This window comes from Talpa europaea (genome assembly GCF_964194135.1).
Source record: "Talpa europaea genome assembly, chromosome: 11".
NCBI lineage: Eukaryota > Metazoa > Chordata > Mammalia > Eulipotyphla > Talpidae > Talpa > Talpa europaea.
The window spans coordinates 94,751,948-94,771,136 of NC_140078.1; the positions used below are offsets into that span (position 1 = coordinate 94,751,948).

The 19,189-nt window shown below is 41.5% G+C and overlaps 2 protein-coding genes across 2 annotated transcripts in view; one reads left to right on the plus strand and one right to left on the minus strand.

Moving 5' to 3' along the window:
* The window catches only part of ACAD11 (acyl-CoA dehydrogenase family member 11), a gene marked incomplete at both ends in the record, with an annotated part of 59,942 nt that overhangs the window by 21,250 nt on the left and 19,503 nt on the right, over positions 1–19,189 (minus strand). Inside the window, 6 exons of the mRNA XM_084248422.1 lie at positions 9,102–9,200; positions 10,619–10,726; positions 11,552–11,690; positions 12,674–12,751; positions 17,080–17,206; positions 18,918–19,024. Coding sequence (XP_084104548.1) covers positions 9,102–9,200; positions 10,619–10,726; positions 11,552–11,690; positions 12,674–12,751; positions 17,080–17,206; positions 18,918–19,024 — 658 coding nt within the window. The remainder of the gene's footprint in view (positions 1–9,101; positions 9,201–10,618; positions 10,727–11,551; positions 11,691–12,673; positions 12,752–17,079; positions 17,207–18,917; positions 19,025–19,189) is intronic.
* ACKR4 (atypical chemokine receptor 4) lies at positions 6,540–7,967 on the plus strand (the record flags this gene model as incomplete). Its single annotated transcript, XM_084247015.1, has 1 exon — positions 6,540–7,967. Exon 1 carries the CDS (start codon positions 6,915–6,917, stop codon positions 7,965–7,967), a length of 1,053 nt encoding a protein of 350 aa, XP_084103141.1. The 5' UTR covers positions 6,540–6,914.

Genomic DNA, 19,189 nt, shown 5'->3' on the forward strand with positions numbered 1-19,189 from the left:
TAGTGACACATGGTTAGTCACACTCTTCAACACTCAGCAAGATTAGTTTGAGTTCAGTTTCCCACAATATCTTTGATACAAAGATGCTCTCTATGACATTATTTGTAGCAGCAAAGTGCTGGAAACATTTTAAATGTTTTATAAGGAGACATATAGGACAGGTGAGGAGAATTATGATAATCTGTACACATTCTCTAGCTCGTACAAATGCCATTTATAGTGAGTTTGGAGTAACATGGAAATGTTTTAGCAAATGTTTAAGCCAAAATGCTAAGTAAAAACTCTTATGAATTCAATGTGTGCTATGGGCACTAAAAGAAATCATGGGTTTAGGGCCTCCCTGGCGGTGCAGGGGTTAAAGCCACAGCACTATTAAGCTATCTGCCAGCTACTGTGGCCTGAGTTCAGCCCCCTACTAAGGAAGTGACCCACCCACATGGTGCAGCAGACCTCTCCGGTCTCACCCCGCTTCCCCTCAGCAGTGTATTTCAGTCAGTCTGCCTGTTTTGCTCCCTGCTCTGTCTCTGGTGAGTCCTCTCACCTCCTGCATCTCTGGCCTGCACCCCAGCTCTGTGTGCATAAATAAATAAAAAAATAAATGTTTTTTAAAAAAAGAAATCATAGGTTTAGCTCAATAACGCTCAATGCATGTCTCAAGATGAGGGGTATTTTCTGTGATAATCAGCTGGGATGCAGTCAGATCACTTTCCCAACATCTCTTAGTAAGTAAAATGGCACCACAAGCAGGAGATTGAGAAATGGGTTTGGAGAGTTTCCTCACGAACAGAGGAAATGTCTGTCAGGGCAGGTAAAGGTGGGTGACGCACAGTGAGCAACCAACTGGAACCATGAAGACTCAGATCTTCAGGGCATGAGACGTAGAAGAAGAAATGTACACAAGAAATAAAGGCGCAGAGGAGCATCAAGTAGGTTGGTTGAAAAGCTGCGTACCGACAGGACAACACGATCGCCTTTCATATTTCACCAAGTGCCCCCTAGTAACATCGTCTATTCTAGCTCTGTCTAAAGAGCCGCAAAAATGCAGTAGTTCCACCGTATCTGTGAGGGGTACATTCCAAGACCCCCAGCGGATGCCTGAAATGGTAGTGAACCATATAGTATTATTGAACACTACACCAGGCAGATACTACTGAGCACTATATAAACTATACTTTTTGCAATATAGTATACATACCTATGATAAAGTTTAATTTATAAATTAGGCATAACAAGCGATTAAAGACAATAATAACAAAGGAACAACTATAACAATAGATTAAAAGTTATGTGAATGAAACCTCTCTTTCAAAACACCTTGTTATACGTAACATTTCTGGTTGCGGTTGACCAGGGGTAACTGAAACTGTGAAATGCAAAACTGATGCCGGGGAGGCCGGCTGCAGAGGCGAGAGGCAGCTTGATCTGGAGATCCTTATGTCCAAGGGCTGGGCATGAACTTGAGTCAGCAAAATTAAAAGACACAAAGATTGGAACTGGTTTACAGGAAGAATCCTATTTACAAGAAAGCTCATGATCAGTGGGGATGAGGCAAAGTAAAGAGAGAGCTCCTATTAAATACTTAGCAACATTCTATAATAGATGACCTCATGGGCTAACAAAGAATTATAAGAGATTGTATAATAAAGTGGAAATAGGCTACGACGGAAGATCTGAATCTAAAATTCCAGCTCTTGAAAATCTAACTTAAAGGTCTGTGGAAGATAACTTACTTAAACACAGATTCATTCATTCATATATTTAGTATTCAGTAAACTGGTATAGAGTAAGGCATAGAGCTAACTGCTGAGGAGAGAGCAGGATATGAGATCACTGTAGAAGACAGAAAATGTATTAAGTCCTGATGATTGAGTATGCTAGTACTAGCTGAGTAAAGACCAGATGGTTCTGATCTTATCTAGAAGGCTAAGGAAGGCCTCCTGGGTTAAGTAAGGTTAAGCTCAGGCCTGAATCTGAATCCTGAGTAGGAGGTGGGACACTGGCAAGTGGGAGATGTATCTTAGGCAGGAGTTACATGGGTTGGGGAGATCATGCAATTGTTAACAAAGGAGGCTGCAACTGTACAGCCAAGTCTTTAAAGAAGCGCAGTATCAAGGGCAGGGGAAACGGGAGAATAATCAGAAGGGAAGCAGGATCATTTATGGTTCAAAATGTTTATTAAGAGGCCTCCCTGGTGGCTCAAGGGGTTAAGCACAGCACTATGAAGCAATCCGCAGCCTCTGCAGCACGAGTTCGATCCCGGGCCAGCCAGGGAGCTACCCACATGTCGCAGCAGACCTCTCCTGTCTCGCCCTCAGCAGTGTATTTCAGTCAGTCTGCCTGTTTCTGTTCCCCACTCTGTCTCTGGTGAATCCTCTCAATCCCTGCACCTCTGGCCGATACCCTAGCTCTTGTACGCATAAATAAAAATCTTCCCAAAAATATTTATTAAGCACCTACTATGTGGCAGGCACTATTCCAGGCACTCGGGATGTATCAGTAAATACAGCAAACCAAAGTTCCTGCTCTAATGAAGTTTATATTTTAATGCAGGCTGAAAGAAAACAGACAGCAAACGTCACATAAACGATATGGTCCATTAGCACATAATAAATGCTGTGAGTGGGGTAGATTAGGATTACAGGCAGGTGAGGGGTGTTTAAAATAGGTTACTCAGGAATTGCCTTGGTAAGGAGGGAGTGAATGGGAAGACTTGGGCGAGATGAGGGTGTGGGCCTTGCAAGTATTAAGTTAAGCACATTCCAGGCAGAGAGGAGAGTCAGGACAAAAGTGCTAAGGAGGACTGCGCCTGATAAATTCCAATCCAGCAAGGAGGCTGGCGTGGGGGACAAGCAAGCAGAGGGACAAGCAGTCGGAGCCGGCAGACGTAGGATCTTGAAAGTCCCGTGAGAATTTCACAGCGGCTGCTCCTCCATGTCCTCGGGCTCCAAAATACATCAGGCCAAGATGAACAAGAGGTAAGAGGATGTTTGGAAAGAGCAAAGTCCAGCCAGGGTGTGAATAACGTAAGAGGGGTGTCCTTCGGAAGCTGGTGAGAGTAGTGGAATGATGGGCCCCCAGAAGAGGAGCAACGCCTTGTCTAGAAGAAGCGCGCCAGGGCCTGCTCAGGAGCACGGCCCCTGCTCATCTCTTGGCACCTCAGCCGTCAGTGACTTGGCCTGATGTCGCCCACAGTGGGAGCATTTACAATGAGGGAAATCGCAAAGGCCACCCAGGCAGGCATTTCCATTAGCTGCAAGCAAATGAGTCCTCCTCAAAGAGAAGAGAGCAAGGAGAGGCTGGCTGTACCCTCAGACACAGACTGTGGGAAGAGGACGGCCACGATCCTAAGGGCCTCCTCTCTGTGACTCAACAAGAAAGTCAGATTAGTTGCATGGTAAGGGCTGACTTAAGTCTGCAAGTGGAGTGTGAGCCAAGCCTGGCACAGAAAATAAAGGAGGGAACTGTATGCAAATGTGAGGGGAGTTCAAGCAGGCCACAAAGACTAAGTCTGCATAAATTTCTTTTTTTTCTCCAACTTTCATTTGTTGGGACAGGTGGAGAAAGATAAGCTACCTCCCGAGACAGAAGATTTTGAAGGTACATAGGTACTGATCTTGAAAGGAAAAGGTGACTAAAAGGTAAAAAATGGGGAATAGAGTCCTCTGGGGTCAAAAATAGGCAGTAGAAGGAAGCCAGAGAGAGTCTGATAGTTTAAGTAGAACATTAACTGACATTAAATGATATGACATAAAAAATACTAAGATGACTCAGAATTCAGTCTGAAATTTGGTCTTTATAAAAGATAACTTTCTGGGTTAAAAGTATTTTCTTTTTCTTTCCTAGACAAAAGAGTATTTTCCTGAATGCTACCTATTACTGCCGGTTGCCGGCTCGCGTGCAGATTCCTGTGGCTTGGCAGCCAGTGCCTCAGCTTCAGGCACTTTCTTTTCCTTTTGGCTAAGTGCAAACTTGGAAGGGTCTGGAGTTTTTGAAAGGAGAGAGAATCTTTTCAAGTTTGTATCCAAGGACACTTAAGAACTTGAACTTGACTTCACGGGATGGTCACATTTTTTAGAAAATAGAAGAGCAAGCTCTCACAAGGTTAAATTTCAGGAAAGCCCTCTTGGATGCAAGACAAAGGCGGGGTATAAAACGAAAACAAAAGCGGCCGGAGTTAGGTCATTTGATTTTTACTCTCTGCACTCAAGACTGACTCCTCTGCCCACTGGAACAGGTTGGTTTTTTTTCTTTTTTTTCTCATTCTAACAGGGAATTCATTTTTTTTTTAAGCCCCAAGACTCTGTATTTACCTAAATAGAGAGAGACTTGGTGCAATAAAGTCTTGAATATTTGCATGTGCAAAAGAACTATTTGAAAACAGTTGTTAAATTTAGCTTTAAAACAAAATCTGAAAGTAACATGATGAAATGCTATTTTAATACCATTACTTGCCTGTAAAACTTTGTTAATAAGAAAACAGATTTTAGTCTGTTATTATTTTTGCTTTGAGTTACAAGCCCTTTTTTTTTCTTATAATGATATAAAGACATTTAAGTGTTTCCATGCATCTGCCAGAGGATCATTTCTTCAAATAATTTCTTTTTTTTATAAATTTATTTATTTATATATACAAGAATTGGGGTACAGGCCAGAGGTGTGGGGGGTGAGAGGATTCACCAGAGACAGAGTGGGGAATAGAACAGGCAGACTGACCGAAATACACTGCTGAGGGGAGCAGTGGGCGAGACAGGAGAGGTCTGCTGTGCCATGTGGGTAGCAACCTGGCAGGCTGGGGATCGAACTCATGCTGCAGTGGCTGGGGATAGCTTCACAGTGATGTGCTTGACCCCTTGGGTCACAAAGGCAGGCCCTGCAAATAATTTCTATACCTATTCTTTTCACTCCTATTTTTAGTAATACTGATTCTTACTTAAAAATACCCTTCCGTAATATATAATTTGGCCACATGAACTTCTTACCATCAGGTATGGTAAAGGGGAAGAAAGAACAAAGGCAATTTTGTATTAATTATTAACACACGGGCCAGTGAAGCCCAGAGTGGGCTTCCAGGTTGGCATTTTTCAAATAACCTTAAGGATACAAATTGTCATTGAAAATGGCCGTGCAGCATCTGGTCTTTACACAATGAAGCAGCTCTTCTATGTGGCATCTTCCCTTTCTATGGAGGATCCTCCTATCCTTCTCTGTACTCACCCCACAAGGGTTAGCCGGCATAAGAATCATAAGTGGGCACACTTTTGAAAATGAGTTCATTCATGATTTTACAAGAATAGCTGACATTCTTCCAAGGACAATAATAACCAGAGAGAGACAGAAAAGCCAAAGAAGACGCATAACTAAACCCCGCACTAATAATGCCCCTGGATGTCATTACGAGATACATTTTAAAATTTGTGAATCCTGTGCAAATTTATCTCAATATTACCACTACACATATTTAGTAAATAGTAAAATAACTTAAAGGTGAGACAGGAAATTCCTGGCGGGAGAGTCCAGTTTAGAGTAACAGCTTTAAACCTGCTGGCAAATCAAACAAATCTTTGGCAAGTATTTACTGAGCACCTAGTGTGTGCCAGACACTTTATAGGGTATTCGTTATAAACAGAGATCTTTTAAAAAGGTCCTACTCTTAGGGATTTAGGAATGGTAGTCTGGACACATCTCTTCCATAGCAGGATTTTAGTGCTGGGAGAGCTATTAGATCAGGCAAGTCTCTTGGGGAGAAGGCATCCCAGTGAATGGAGTAGGAATTGGCCCTTCAAGGCAAGGGCAGGAAACAGTGTGTCAGACAGAGGAACACGATGATTTATATGTAAACATGTGTGCCACAGCATGCCCTGTGCCAGAAATTGCTGACAAATCAGTACGTGAGAGGTAGTGGGAAGCTGTGGGGATCACGGGAAGGAGCTTGTGTGGTGACTTTTCAGGTGAAGAGATATATCTTTTAGGGGAAGAGTTTAGCAGAAGAGAGACCGCTTGACATTTCAGAGACATAGCACTCTGGGGGCAGTAAGAAAAGTATTGACAAGGCATGGCTGGAAGGAATGAGAACTGTAGGCTGTGGTTAGGAAGGGTCTAGAGAGGCCAGGTCAAAAACAGTGATGGTCAAACTGTGTGGTACTGCAAGGGGTGCAGATTAAAAGGAGGAAACAGAACTGCAACCTAGTTGGAAGATGAAATCAGAATTTTCAGGACTGATTGGAAACCAGGGATGACGGGCTGAGAGATGTCATCAATCATGGGGCTTAAGCCTTCGTGATTAGGGAAATGCTACCAAATATTAGTGCAGGATAAGCAGGGAATGACAGGTCTAGGGGCCAGCTAAGTAAAGGAAACTTTGTTTTATAAATGCCATGTAGTGAAATTAAGTATAACAGCTGAGGCAATTTATTTAATTTAAAATAAACATATAAATAGCTTATAATATAAATTATCTAAACTAGTTTTTACATTGTTATTTACTCTATTTTCCATATACTACATAAGAACCACAGAGTTTTATATGTAAGAATTATAACATTTTTGGTTCCTTTTAATGGAAACCTAACTTTTCCTATTTTAAAAGCTATTTCTGCGTAACACTGGCTGCTTTTCTTTAGGGTTTAATGGTTAAGAAAATCCCCCAGGGGGCATTATTTTTATCTTCCCTGTGTAATCCCAGCTCCCACAGACTTATTTAAAAAAAAAAAAAAAGGAAGAGAAACTAATCTTGGGGATATCCTTCAATGTGGCTTCTGTGAAAGTGTCTCAAAGAGGCAGAGTCAGGCTCAAGCATCTTAGAGCCACCCTGTAGCTGCTAATAAAAGAACAGAGATGCCAGGTAAGGAGGCTCTTCCTTCCCAGTAGTACCGAAACGAATATTGCTCGTTCTCTTTGCCACTCAGGTCGGCGCCATGGCGTTGGGGCACAACCAGTCGACAGATTACTACTACGAGGAAAACGAACTGAACGGCACCCACGACTATAGTGAGTACGAAGTGATCTGCATAAAAGAAGAAGTCAGGAACTTTGCAAAAGTCTTCCTGCCTACCTTCTACACCATCGCGTTTGTCATCGGGCTCGCGGGTAATTCCATCGTCGTGGCCATCTATGCCTTTTACAAGAAGCAGAAAACCAAGACCGACGTGTACATACTGAACCTGGCGGTGGCCGACCTGCTCCTCCTGTTCACGCTGCCCTTTTGGGCGGTGAACGCAGTTCACGGGTGGGTTCTAGGGAAAGTCATGTGCAAGGTCACGTCGGCCTTGTACACCATCAACTTCGTCTCTGGGATGCAGTTTCTGGCGTGCATCAGCGTCGACAGGTACTCGGCTGTCACCACAGCCCCGGGCCCGGGGCGCGTGGGCAGGCCTTGCAGGTGGGTGTGCGCCTGTGTCTGGACGGCCGCCGTCCTGCTGAGTGTCCCCCAGATGGTATTCTACACCGTGACCCACCAGGCGCGGTGCCTCCCCATCTTTCCGCACCACCTGGGCACCTCCATGAAAGCGTCCATTCAGATGCTGGAAATCTGCATCGGATTCCTCGTGCCCTTTCTGATCATGGGCGTGTGTTACTTTATCACCGCCAGGACCCTCATCAAGACGCCCAACATCAAAAAATCTCGACCCCTCAAGGTTCTGCTCGCAGTGGTCATCGTCTTCATCGTCACCCAGCTGCCCTACAACATTGTCAAGTTCTGCCAGGCCATCGACATCATCTATGCCCTGATCACTGACTGCGACCTGAGCAAGCGCATGGACCTGGCCATCCAGGTCACCGAGAGCATCGCGCTTTTCCACAGCTGCCTCAACCCTGTCCTGTACGTTTTCATGGGTGCCTCTTTTAAAAACTACATTATGAAAGTTGCCAAGAAATACGGGTCCTGGAGAAGACAGAGACAGAACGTGGAGGAGATTCCTTTCGATTCCGAAGCTCCTACAGAACCGACCAGTACTTTTAGCATTTAAATGCCAGATTACTCTGTCTCCTGCTTGGACTTGTAGGAACGAGGCTGCGCCCTCAGGGAAAACATCTGCAACATTCTGGAACTCAAATCTCAAACTCTGTGCTTGCAACGCATAATGAAGAAGGGGTTGGGGTAGGGAGGAGGTCAGGGGAGCAGCCCAGAAGAGGAAATAAGAGAATAAAGGCACAAAACATGAAAGTGAATGATATGGGAAAACAGGACTAGTGACAGCATAAATAAATGAAACCTCTGTGCTCTGAGTTAGGGCATTTAAAACAGAGTAATAAAGAGGCTTATGTTAAGAAACATTTTGAATTATTTTAAATTAACTAAATTTTAACATAAGAATGATTTCCCTGTATAATTTTAATACTTGATCAACTATGCAGCAAAATTTCATCTATCTCCCCCCCTCCCATTTCTTAATCTGTAAGTGATTCCATAAAACCCCAGGAAGAATGTAATTAACAATAACAAAAATACATAAAAAACTTCTCTGGCCCTTTTAATACATTCCTGATAACTTTCTAATTTGCTGCCATGGTGTCTGTCAACATCTTTTAGTAATAAACTGGTTATCCTAATAAATGTCAGATTTATTGCTTTGCGAATATTCTAGAAGCAATCCCCAGATCATCCTATTTATCCAGGGTCTAATATTTCCATATAGGCTTCATCCATCTATGAAATCTATTACTGAGAGCTGACCAAACAATATATTTTCCTGTGCATAAAGTTTCTTACTTTTCACTTTAACCTTGTACTGGCAAGCAATGAAAAAAATGTAACAATGGCGTTGTTCCTAATGTACATATACAGCTTATATTTTAATAGAATTATGTATAAATTATTATAATCCATGTAGTGTGCCCCTATTAAATTTAGTTTTGATAGAAATTACAATGTCAAAAAGGAGTATACACTAATAGGAATTTGATACCTCATAGACTGTAAAAGGAAAAGGAATGTATTTGCTTTTAAAATAAACATCATCTAATGAAGACAGGTTGTTCTAAAATTTCTTTTTATTTACTATTTCTGAACTTGAAAGTGCTTTCTATAGGCAGAATTTAAAGCGCTGAGATCAGGAAACTGTATGTACTGTATTGTTCAAGGGCTGCATCTGAACACTCACCAGAGCTCCACCATTTCTTGCCATTAATTACATAGCTGTCTCCGTCTCGTCGGATGCTACACTGAATATTTGTGGCATCACTTGAAGCTACATCGGGCTCTACAAATAAGCAAAGACTGAATTTACAGGCAGGCAGTTACCATCAGTTTACAAGACCCTTAAAGGAATGTGAACTATTTGAGGACAGCGGCATCCTTTTCTTTCTCATCTTCCTATCCTTTCCCATTTCCAGTCTGGTTTAACCACAACTTTTACATAGTATTTTTTAAATGTGTATTGGAAGAATCAATGAAGGAACAAAGTGTTTAGAACACTGAGGTGCAGCAAATTGTATTGTGTTCTTGGCTTTCTCTTTGATACATGACTTAGGATACTGCTCAATCCTTTCTCCAATCATCAAAAGTACATTTAAAAAGTTGTTCTTTACTTTCCACAAAGGAAACCTCTACTAATATTTGCAAGCCAGATTTCCCACTGCATAGTTTTAGTGCCTTAATCCCATCAGGAATGCTTTCACCAATTTATGTATTTTGCATTCTCTAAAGCCTAGTCAACATTAGGAGTCTTCAGAGAATTTTCCATGGGACAATTTACTGCATAGCATTTCAGAACTTACAGGTTAGCTTTAACCACAATAACCTGCATTTGTTAAAATGCTGCTCTTTCAAATGGGTCCTTCAACATGCTGTGTTCCATTTCTAAAACTAGAGATTCTGTTCCTTTAGAAAGGGAGCTGTGTGCTGTCTATTCTGTAGGCCCCAGCTAGTGCCTTGTAGACAACACATGCTAGTGCCTTGTAGACAACACATCCTAGTGCAGAGGCTCAATAACTGCCTCTTCATGATTTCAATGGATATCAGTTTTGCTGTCATAAATGTACACTACGCTAGAGAAGATAATAAAACCAGGCCAAAAACCAGGCCAGATGGAAATTTAGTGTAATTCTAAACTCAATTATAAAATGACAACTTCATCCTCTGAAGAATTCTTAATTGTGGTTTCCTATGTACAAATGGCACCAAATAATTGTTATTAACATGCTCCTAGTTTTATTTCCCCACATGATTATAATAGAGCTATATATCTGGCATTGATGAAAGTTCTGGGTTCTGGCAGAGTTGTCTATGTTGTTAAGTATCCATATAAAATGGTCACAAAGATGACTATTTCCCATCAAAGGTCAGCAAAGCTCTTAAATATCCAGAGATGGACAGACTGTGGTAGAGGGCAATTTGGGAAATGCAAGTCAGGAAATGATGAAACCAGGTCTCCTGGGCTGCTAATGCCTAGATTAAGCTATCAGGAAACATCCTCTGGTGTTTTCCCAAAGGGAAGGACAACTTCATTCTGCAAACCTAAAAATACCAAATTTTATAATGGGGTTCAAAGCAAACATTCATGTGTCTGGCCATGGGCGATTGCCTGACACACAGAACCACATCCCACATCTCTTCAGCTCAGCTACACTGTCTCCAGGGTGACTGGCTGCATGGGGGAAGAGGGGGAATTGCCTCTACCTGTCATGCAGAAGGAGGAAGTGATGGTCCCTTGGAGAAGAGGCTCAAGCCACTCCTGCTTCTGCTTGTCACTCCCGTATAGATGGAGCACCTCCATGTTCCCTGTGTCTACACACAGGGAGGAAAGCATTAGTGCTTTAAAATTTACCAATATGAAACCCACTTTACCTAGATAGGTAATCTAGACATACCTCTTTAAAGCAAATGTTTGCTAACAAAAGTATTTGACACATAATAGGAAATGTGATTTGCAACTATGCCCTAAATAGTTCCAAGGCCGTGGGTGCATCTACCACTTATTCTGAATCAGACTCTCATCCATTTCATGCCACGAATGACGGCTCTCATGAGGTCTAGCTCAATTAGAAGCGAGGAGATGATTTCCCAGCTGATGCTTTGCCCACTGACTTTCAAATGTGCACTGCTGAGAGTGACCACAGTGCTCCCAGAGAACAGTTACCCCGACATGTCCTTCCTAGACCCCAACCTTGAAATCTACCTGTGTTCTTCACACACACCCTGTTATAAATCAGGATGTTGTGTAGAAACCTTCCTTGTCATTAAAAAAGACAAACTGTAAACATTGCCCAAAAGATCAGAAAAAATCTGTTTTTAAATAATGGAGTAACCAGGCCTCCCCGGTGGCGCAGCAGGTTGAGCGTGGCTCTGTGAAGCTGTCTGCAGCCTCTGCAGCGCCAGTTCAATTCCATGCCAGGCGGGGAGATTCCCACATGGCACGGCAGACCTCTCCTGCCTCTCCTGCTGCTCCCCTCAGCAGTGTGCTTCGGTCCTTCTGCCTGTTCTGCTCCCTGCTCTGTCTCTGGTGAGTCCTCTCACCCTCCCATGCCTCTGGCCTGTGCCCCGTGCTTGTATAAATAAATAAATCTTAAAAAAAAAAAAAAAAAAGATGATTTCCTTAAATAATGGAGTAACCTGGTGCTTGGCAGTTAAAGACATTTGGAGCGAAAAAACATCTCCCCGTTTCTTCAGCAATGAAGGCATAGTCCACCTGGCTGAGTCCGCTGAGCGCTGGCAAAAACAAGTTCCAGAGGCCCTCTGCTTTGGCCATTTCCTGTCAAGGTGAGGAATATGCCAGAGATCATGATTTACCATGGCCTAGAAATCATTTATTTTAAAAAGATGTGGTATTTATCCTTTTTGAAATTTAAAAGCACTTATGAAGCTATTTATTGTCTCCAGCAGTGTGAAAAACCATGTAGTTATTAGTTCATTATAGTCACCGGTGATTTAATTGTTAATGAAATATCTTTTCCTCCATGCATCCTTAGAGTTAGCTTCAGAATTAAACTGGCTAACTATAGCACTTCTTCCTGAATCATAGCTAGTATGAAATGCCATATTGGAATATAATTATGCCAGATATACTACTTTGTGCATTTTGACTACTCACATGTGTTATTGTTAAGAATTTGGATTAAAATGAAAATATGAATTTAGATTAAGTCGAATGGGACACACACTCCACCTTGACTTCATCTCAGTCTCAACTTGGTGACAGGTGGTAGTAGGCAGAGCTGGTCACATATTTTTTTTGCTCTGACTACTGTCTTCATCACATGCCACATATAAGGCACTATTTAAACTCATTTGTATATTGGAAATTCTATTTTTTTAACTTTCTTTTAAAAGAGTCACTATTGATATAATCATCCTCTACATACCTCCCAACAACAACATCAAACTAAGGGCTCAAAGGGCCTCCCCGGTGGCACAGCGCTCAACCGCTGCGTTGAGAAGCTGCCCGCAGCCTCTGCAGCACCGGTTCGATCCCCGGCTGTTCCCTGGCCCCAGAGGAGGGTCTCACATGGCACGCAGACCTCTCCTGCCACCCGCTGCACCCCTCAGCAGTGTACTTCGGTCCTTATGCCTGCTCTGCTCCCCGCTCTGGCTCTGGTGAATTCTCTCACCCTCCCGTGCTTCTGACTGTACCCAGTGCTTGTATAAATAAATAAAAATGAATCTAAAAAAAAAAAAAAAAGAAAACAAAAAAACCACACCTGCGTATACATTTTTTAATGTTCAAGTTTCTCTTACCTTGAGCTTATCAATCACTGTAGGTTGTCTCCACTTGTCCACTGAATTGTCATTGTCCATGTAGAACTCAATTACCTCCTTAAAGTAATGAAATGGGAAAACGTTCATTAACTAAAGTTAATACAGAGTAAATAATGCCACAATGCATGTGCTAAGATCCAGAATAAACATATTTAGGAGAATAAGCTTTTCCAACTGCTAGTAAGCCTGTAATATTTTTTCCTAAAAACTAGCCACAGAAGTTTGAAAATTCTCACTCCTTCCCTCTGTGTGCTTGCCGCCTCCTCGCCACATTTTCTGGCAAGACTTTTCAGGATCAAATGATTCCTAGCCAAGAAACAAAGCCAGGGTGATCCACTCCCCAGTGGATTCAGGTGAAAACTGGTAATAAAATCACGTACAATACCAACAGGGGGTACTGGAGAAGAACCAACCTGGGTCTGCAGGGACTGCACGTGAGATGGGGTACATGGTAATGCTGTGTCAAGGTCAGTAGCACCCCCACATCATACTGGAAACATCGCTGCTTTGTGGACATGTTACCTCTTGGTAGGCTTCTGCCCCTGGCTCAGTAATAAATAGGTGAGCTCTTTGGGTTAAAAAAAAGGAAGTATAAAAAATTCTAGGGGCTTTGATGCTCACAAAATTATGCTGCTTCAGTATTAGATGACAGCTTCTAAAATCTTATGTCAAGATTTATTTGAATGCTGCATTTAGTAATGGGGCACACTAGATGTGGTCACAGGAACTTAGGGCACAACAACTAAAAACATTTAGTGATGCCAAGCTGTGACAGAGGGAAATCACTCAGAGGCAAGAAATAAAGAGCCTGACAGTTCAGGTTGAGGAAGCACTTTGATTTGAATTTGCCCACAAAGCAGGCTGAGCCATGTGAGCCTGGTCCTAGTTTTTAATGGGCCACAAAGGCTGTCAGAAAAAAAGCCAAATACTCCAAAAAGGGCGAGAAGGAGGATCAGAAGTCACCTCTTTCCTCCATCAAAGTCAGGATGCCTGGTGGGAAAAACCTAAGTGGCAAAAAACAAACAACAAAAAAGCCATCCCTCACAGGTGATATATGGGGATACAGGTCTCTATATAATGAATAGGAAAATAAAATTCTAATCTGAAGCCTGTCTTCACCCAAATTTGGGATCTGAATTTGCAGATCTGTGGGGCCCTAAAAGCTCAAGCCAACAATCAGGTTCCAGTGTTCCTGGTGACAGTGCCTGTGAGCACCTGGGAGAAGCCAAAGCAAGTCCGCTCTGGAGGAAAGAGCTTTGAAGAAAAGCCTCAAATAACCCCGGCCAATAAAATTCCATTCCAAGAAAGTGAGTCCAAAATGAAAAATTATTAAACACTCAAGGGAACAAGCCACTATTAGTGAGAATTAACAAAACTGGCAGTTCAACAAGAACTATGATCAGATACAGAATATTTAAAATTGTACAGATTTCAAGAATAAGGAAGAAATTAAAAGATGACCAATGATTATTAAAACTAGCCCGGCAAATTTGAAACAGGACTGGATGCAACTCAAGGAAAAGAAAAACTACAGTAACTGACTTAAAAACTCAGTGGCTGAGGGTATCACATTTTGGTGGGTATCAGGTCACCTGGGGAGCGGGGCCAAAACACAAAGCCCAGGCTCTGTCCTACTTCAGGGAGCCTGGGGCTTCAGTGTTCTTTACTGGCCCCTCAGTAAATCTGACACACCCAAATTTTGAGACCCACTGCTCTACGGATGATTGAAAAATGAATAGTTGAAAAAAAAATTGGAAGAAAGATCTAAAGAAATTACTCAGGATGAAGCCAGAAATTCAATGGATGGAAAAAAGGAGAGTTTAAGGGAAATGATGAATACAGAGCTGTTCTCACATAAGTCTAATTGGAGTCCCAGATGAAGAGAATGAGAAGAGAGGAAATGTTGTAAGAAAACAGATCTAAGAAGTTTCCAGAACTTGTGCAAGAGGCCAATGTTCAAATTCAGAAAACACAATGAAGCCAGAGCATAGTCAGACCGCGGAAAGTCAAAGAAAATGGGAAGCTCTTAAAAGGAGAAGAGGGAGGCAAAAAATCAGGTCACAGATAATTAAAAATTAAGATTGAGAGTTGGCTTCTCACAGCAACACATGAAACCAGAAATCAGTAATCTAATATTAAAAATGCAAAGCAAGAGACCAAAAAAGAGAGGAGTGGAGGGGAGAGATGGGAGGGGGAAAAAAAAAAGGAGAAAGAGAAAGACAAAAATTTACTAGAAGCTTCTCAGTAAACAAACTTAATCTCCTTGGGAAAACATCTGAGTTGCAAGATAGAATAGTAAATAAATAAAATGATTAAAACATGGGTAAATCTAAACTAAAAAGTAGTCACATAAAATAACAATAATCTCTAATTTGTATAACTCAAAGAATCAAGAACTGAAGTACTGGACTATAATAACATACTCCAATATCTTGCTATGATAGTATCTCTGCACCTACTTTTCCCCTACATTTAGGTCAGTAGAATTACTGGATTAAAGTCTCTGAACATTGTCAAAGCTTCATATTACAAAAGTATCTACTCCATATGACAAAAGTCATTCCACCAACTTACAGTCACGGAAAAGATTTACTAAAATGTCCCTTTGATTGTAGCATAGCTGGTCTAGCGCACTGCTGGATTTCATGAAAATTACAAGGAGTCAAAGAACTGCTTTTTCCAAGGCACCAGGATGAATAACACTTGTCATTTCTGCCAGGAAGTTAGTTAAATGGGAAGATTTCCTGTTTACAGTTGTTTATTATTTCCACCCCTCATATTTCCATAGAAATAGTCAATGCTATTGTGCTTGGTAAGAAATAGAGTATGCAAAACATTTACAAATTCCTCATCACTGACTATCTCTTTGTGATGCTAAAGTTCTAAAAATTAAATTATGACAATGGTTTTATATGATTCTGTAAAAACATGTATTATTTAATCATACCTCTTCTAAAGTTTATCCAGTTAGAAACTGTGAAATCTATTTGTGTTATGAGAGGATTCAGGATTAAAATATCTCATTACAAAGAAGCTTTCTCCATTTTTTTTTTAAATGTGAAAAAGAATGTGTTGGTGAAAGAACAAAGCAGGAAGTGTGGCTGGTGCCTGGTAAATCTTCCTAAAACATCACCTTGCGATACCGCCATTGGAGTGTGTTGATTCAGAATCTGAAATCTGAGGCTTCAAATAATATTACATTATACTCTTCACTGTAAACTTAAATCTGTTAGAAAGAAAGAAGATCTTCCTTAGTATAGGACTCAGTAGGGACATATGACGAGTGCTGTCTCATGTTAAAGTTGTCCTCAGTATTACATCATGTTCCTGTTTTACATTTTGGGTGGCTTCCTCATCCATTTTAAATAGCAAGGGTTACCTCAACATTTTCATAGATAATAGGTTCTTATGTCTACTTTATGAACACCAGAAGAGTTGCATTTTCTTTTTCATACTCAAAAGTTCAGAATCTTTCTCTCTCTCTCTCTCTCTCTCTCTCTCACACACACACACACACACACACACACACACACACACACGGTAACTAAAGAAGGTCTCCAAAGTGATACCTTAATCACTGAACACACACATAGAAGAGGTGACTATTTTGGAAGAAGTTTCCTTATGTCTAGTGTTTCCTATTTGAAAAAAAAAAAAGAAAACTGGTCGCCCCTGGTAACTTCCTTGCGTATTTTCCTAGCAGCTTTTATCTTTTCTTCACAGCAAGCACCTCTTCTTGATGTCTTCCTTTCCTGTTAAATACAAGCTCCCTGGGGCATAGGCCCTTTCTGTCTGGTTCTTTCATTTTCAGTGGTTCCCCAGGGACCTACCCCATTCTTTAGGTACCTGGTAATTATTTGTTTACTGAATGAATGAATATACCATGTTACTCCCCTAACCTCAGTGAAGTTACTGAAACTTGACACCTTAATATAATAGCATATGGGAAGAAAGGTGCTAGAATCTGCAAATAACTTGATTTGATATGCAAATTTTCTGGGTACGTTCATTTGTGTAGTCCACAGTTCTGACCACATTCTCAAAGGGGTCCATAAAAATAGCTGAAAGTTACTGCCTTAGGACAAGGACCCCAAAGTCGTGTTTTATGCTAACATATCTAGGATCCCAACTTGACTCGCAGCTAACTCCCTTCGACTTCATTTTACTTCCACAAAGGTATCTGCGCTACTCCCCTCACCGGCTTTAGAAGCTCATGCTTTTTCAGGGTCAGGTTGTGTAGCCACTCAGGGATAAGGTGGGACTCGGGGCCCAGATGAGGCTGGACTCAGGGACACTGTGATATGGGCCCTACGTACAGAGAATATAAGCAATTCCTTGACAGTCCTAGAGCGCAGCTATGTCCTATTTGCTTCCACAATACTTACCTTCTCAGCTGGAAGGATGTGTTGTTTCATGAAATGCTTTACCCTCATTAGCACTTCCTGGCCGCTCCTTGTCTGTGCAAACAACTGCTGGGTCTTGTCACCCTGTGGCAGAGTCGTACTGAAAGTTCTTGACCAAAAAAAAAAAAAAAAGGTCAAAAGATGTTGTTCAAGATCACCATTACACGCTTCTCCCCAGCTTCTCAAAAACATCCCCCAGAAAGAGCTGCAACAATTTGGGGTTTTTAAAGTCTTTTATAGTATGGGGTGAATTCAAAATAATTATTTTGAATATTAAACTTGGATGCTTTAAACACTATTTGGGGAAAACATAAGCCTGGCAAAGATCTCAATCAATGGTAGTTTTGAATCTATATTGAAGTGACCTGTCAGAATCCCTCAAAAAGGAAGCAAAGAAATTGAACAAAAATGTAGTTGTTATTCTGAGGGCAGGCCTCACAAATACCTCTGCTGGATGTCATCATATACAAGACCCTTAAAGATCATTATGAAGAGCAACACAGTCCATTGCACTAATGAGATCATAAGTGAGACGCAGAGCAAGCTAGAAATTAGGCAGTTTTAGGGACAGTGCAGGAGGGGACCTCTGAAAAATTTAGGGAGGCTTCAGAGATAAGGACAACCAAGGGAATGTAACCAATTCCACTGGGAAAAACAAACATCCCAGGGCCATTGTTAACAAAATGGGAAAAACAAACATTCCAGAACCACAATATCCAGGATGGTCCTGGTTTTCTTTAGGTGATAAAGTGTGGAGATGCTCTCCCGGAAGACTAGGCCATAAAGATAAAGATGTAACAAATGGGGAAAGACAGACCTGTTAGATAAGGAATGTGAAGATCCCCCACTCAGTAGCAAATTAAGTGAAACAGCTGAGAACTGACCAATCACAAAGAGACTGGTGGAGCTTTAGAATAAGCAGGGAAAGAAGGTCTATATTCCCTGAGACACGACTCCACTTTGGCTTCTTTGCCCCTCCCAGGCCTGGTTCCCTGGCCTGGGAGTCCCACTTTATTTCTGGTCTTTTTCTCCTCAATAAGCTTTTTCTTCTTCTAAACAAACTGCCTCTTCTCGCTTTTGCTTGCCTGAGCGTCTGCGAAGTTCCTGCTGAGGCTTCATGAGACACCAACCCGTGGGGGTCTAGTGGCTGGGGCTCAGCGCTGCCCTGCAGCCTGGGATCCGTTCCCGGCTGGGAGACTAGGCCTGACAATTCCGGTATCATAAGTATCTATCTTTGAGATGAGTCGCAGAGCACAACTGTCTTTCCGTGCACGTGGGTCCCCGAGGCTGAGGCAGAATTTCCAGGGACAGCATCACACACACATTTAATAAGTGCAATGGATGCCCCTCTAGGTGGGAATGTGGTTGGCAGAGTCTAGCAGGGGACTCGAAAGGGCTCCATGCTCAACTCATGGAGACATGGATTTATGAAATTTCATGAAATGTGACAATGGAGGAGAGCAATATTTCTAAATTTAAAGACTCATCTTACGTCTTATGTAATTTTGAGGTATTTGTAAGCAATTTAAATATTAGAAAGAAACATTTGAGAGTTTTAGTTATATTCTTGAACGCCTATATATTCAAGTTGGCCAAAAAATCCTTTAAATTAGGAAGTGGGCATTTTTCTATATTTGAGGTCAATTTATTTTCAGGTATATGAGAGATTAACCAAAATAACAACTATAAACAATCAAAACAGCTGTGACTAGCAGTAGCAATCCTGGTAAGCTATAAAGACCATTCACATGCTCCTAAAGTTTGTAACTTTCACATACCAAACAAAGACTGTGATTTGAGAGGCACTCTCTTTTGCTTACCTTTTTGAGAGTCGTAATCCTGTTTCTGCCAGGGGTTGTACAATATTGGCAAACAAAAAGCTATCCTCGGATGCATTATTTCCCATTAGATATCTACTATATACTCCCTATAAGGAAATTAACACAGAGTGATTAAAATTCACTGAAAACTGTTCTTCAACTTTCCAGGCAGACTTTCCACATTTTCTCATCTATGTGGGTCACTAAACTCACAAGGTACTGTTGACTTAGAAATAATCAGACTGTAATACAGTCAAGAAAGTGTTTATTCA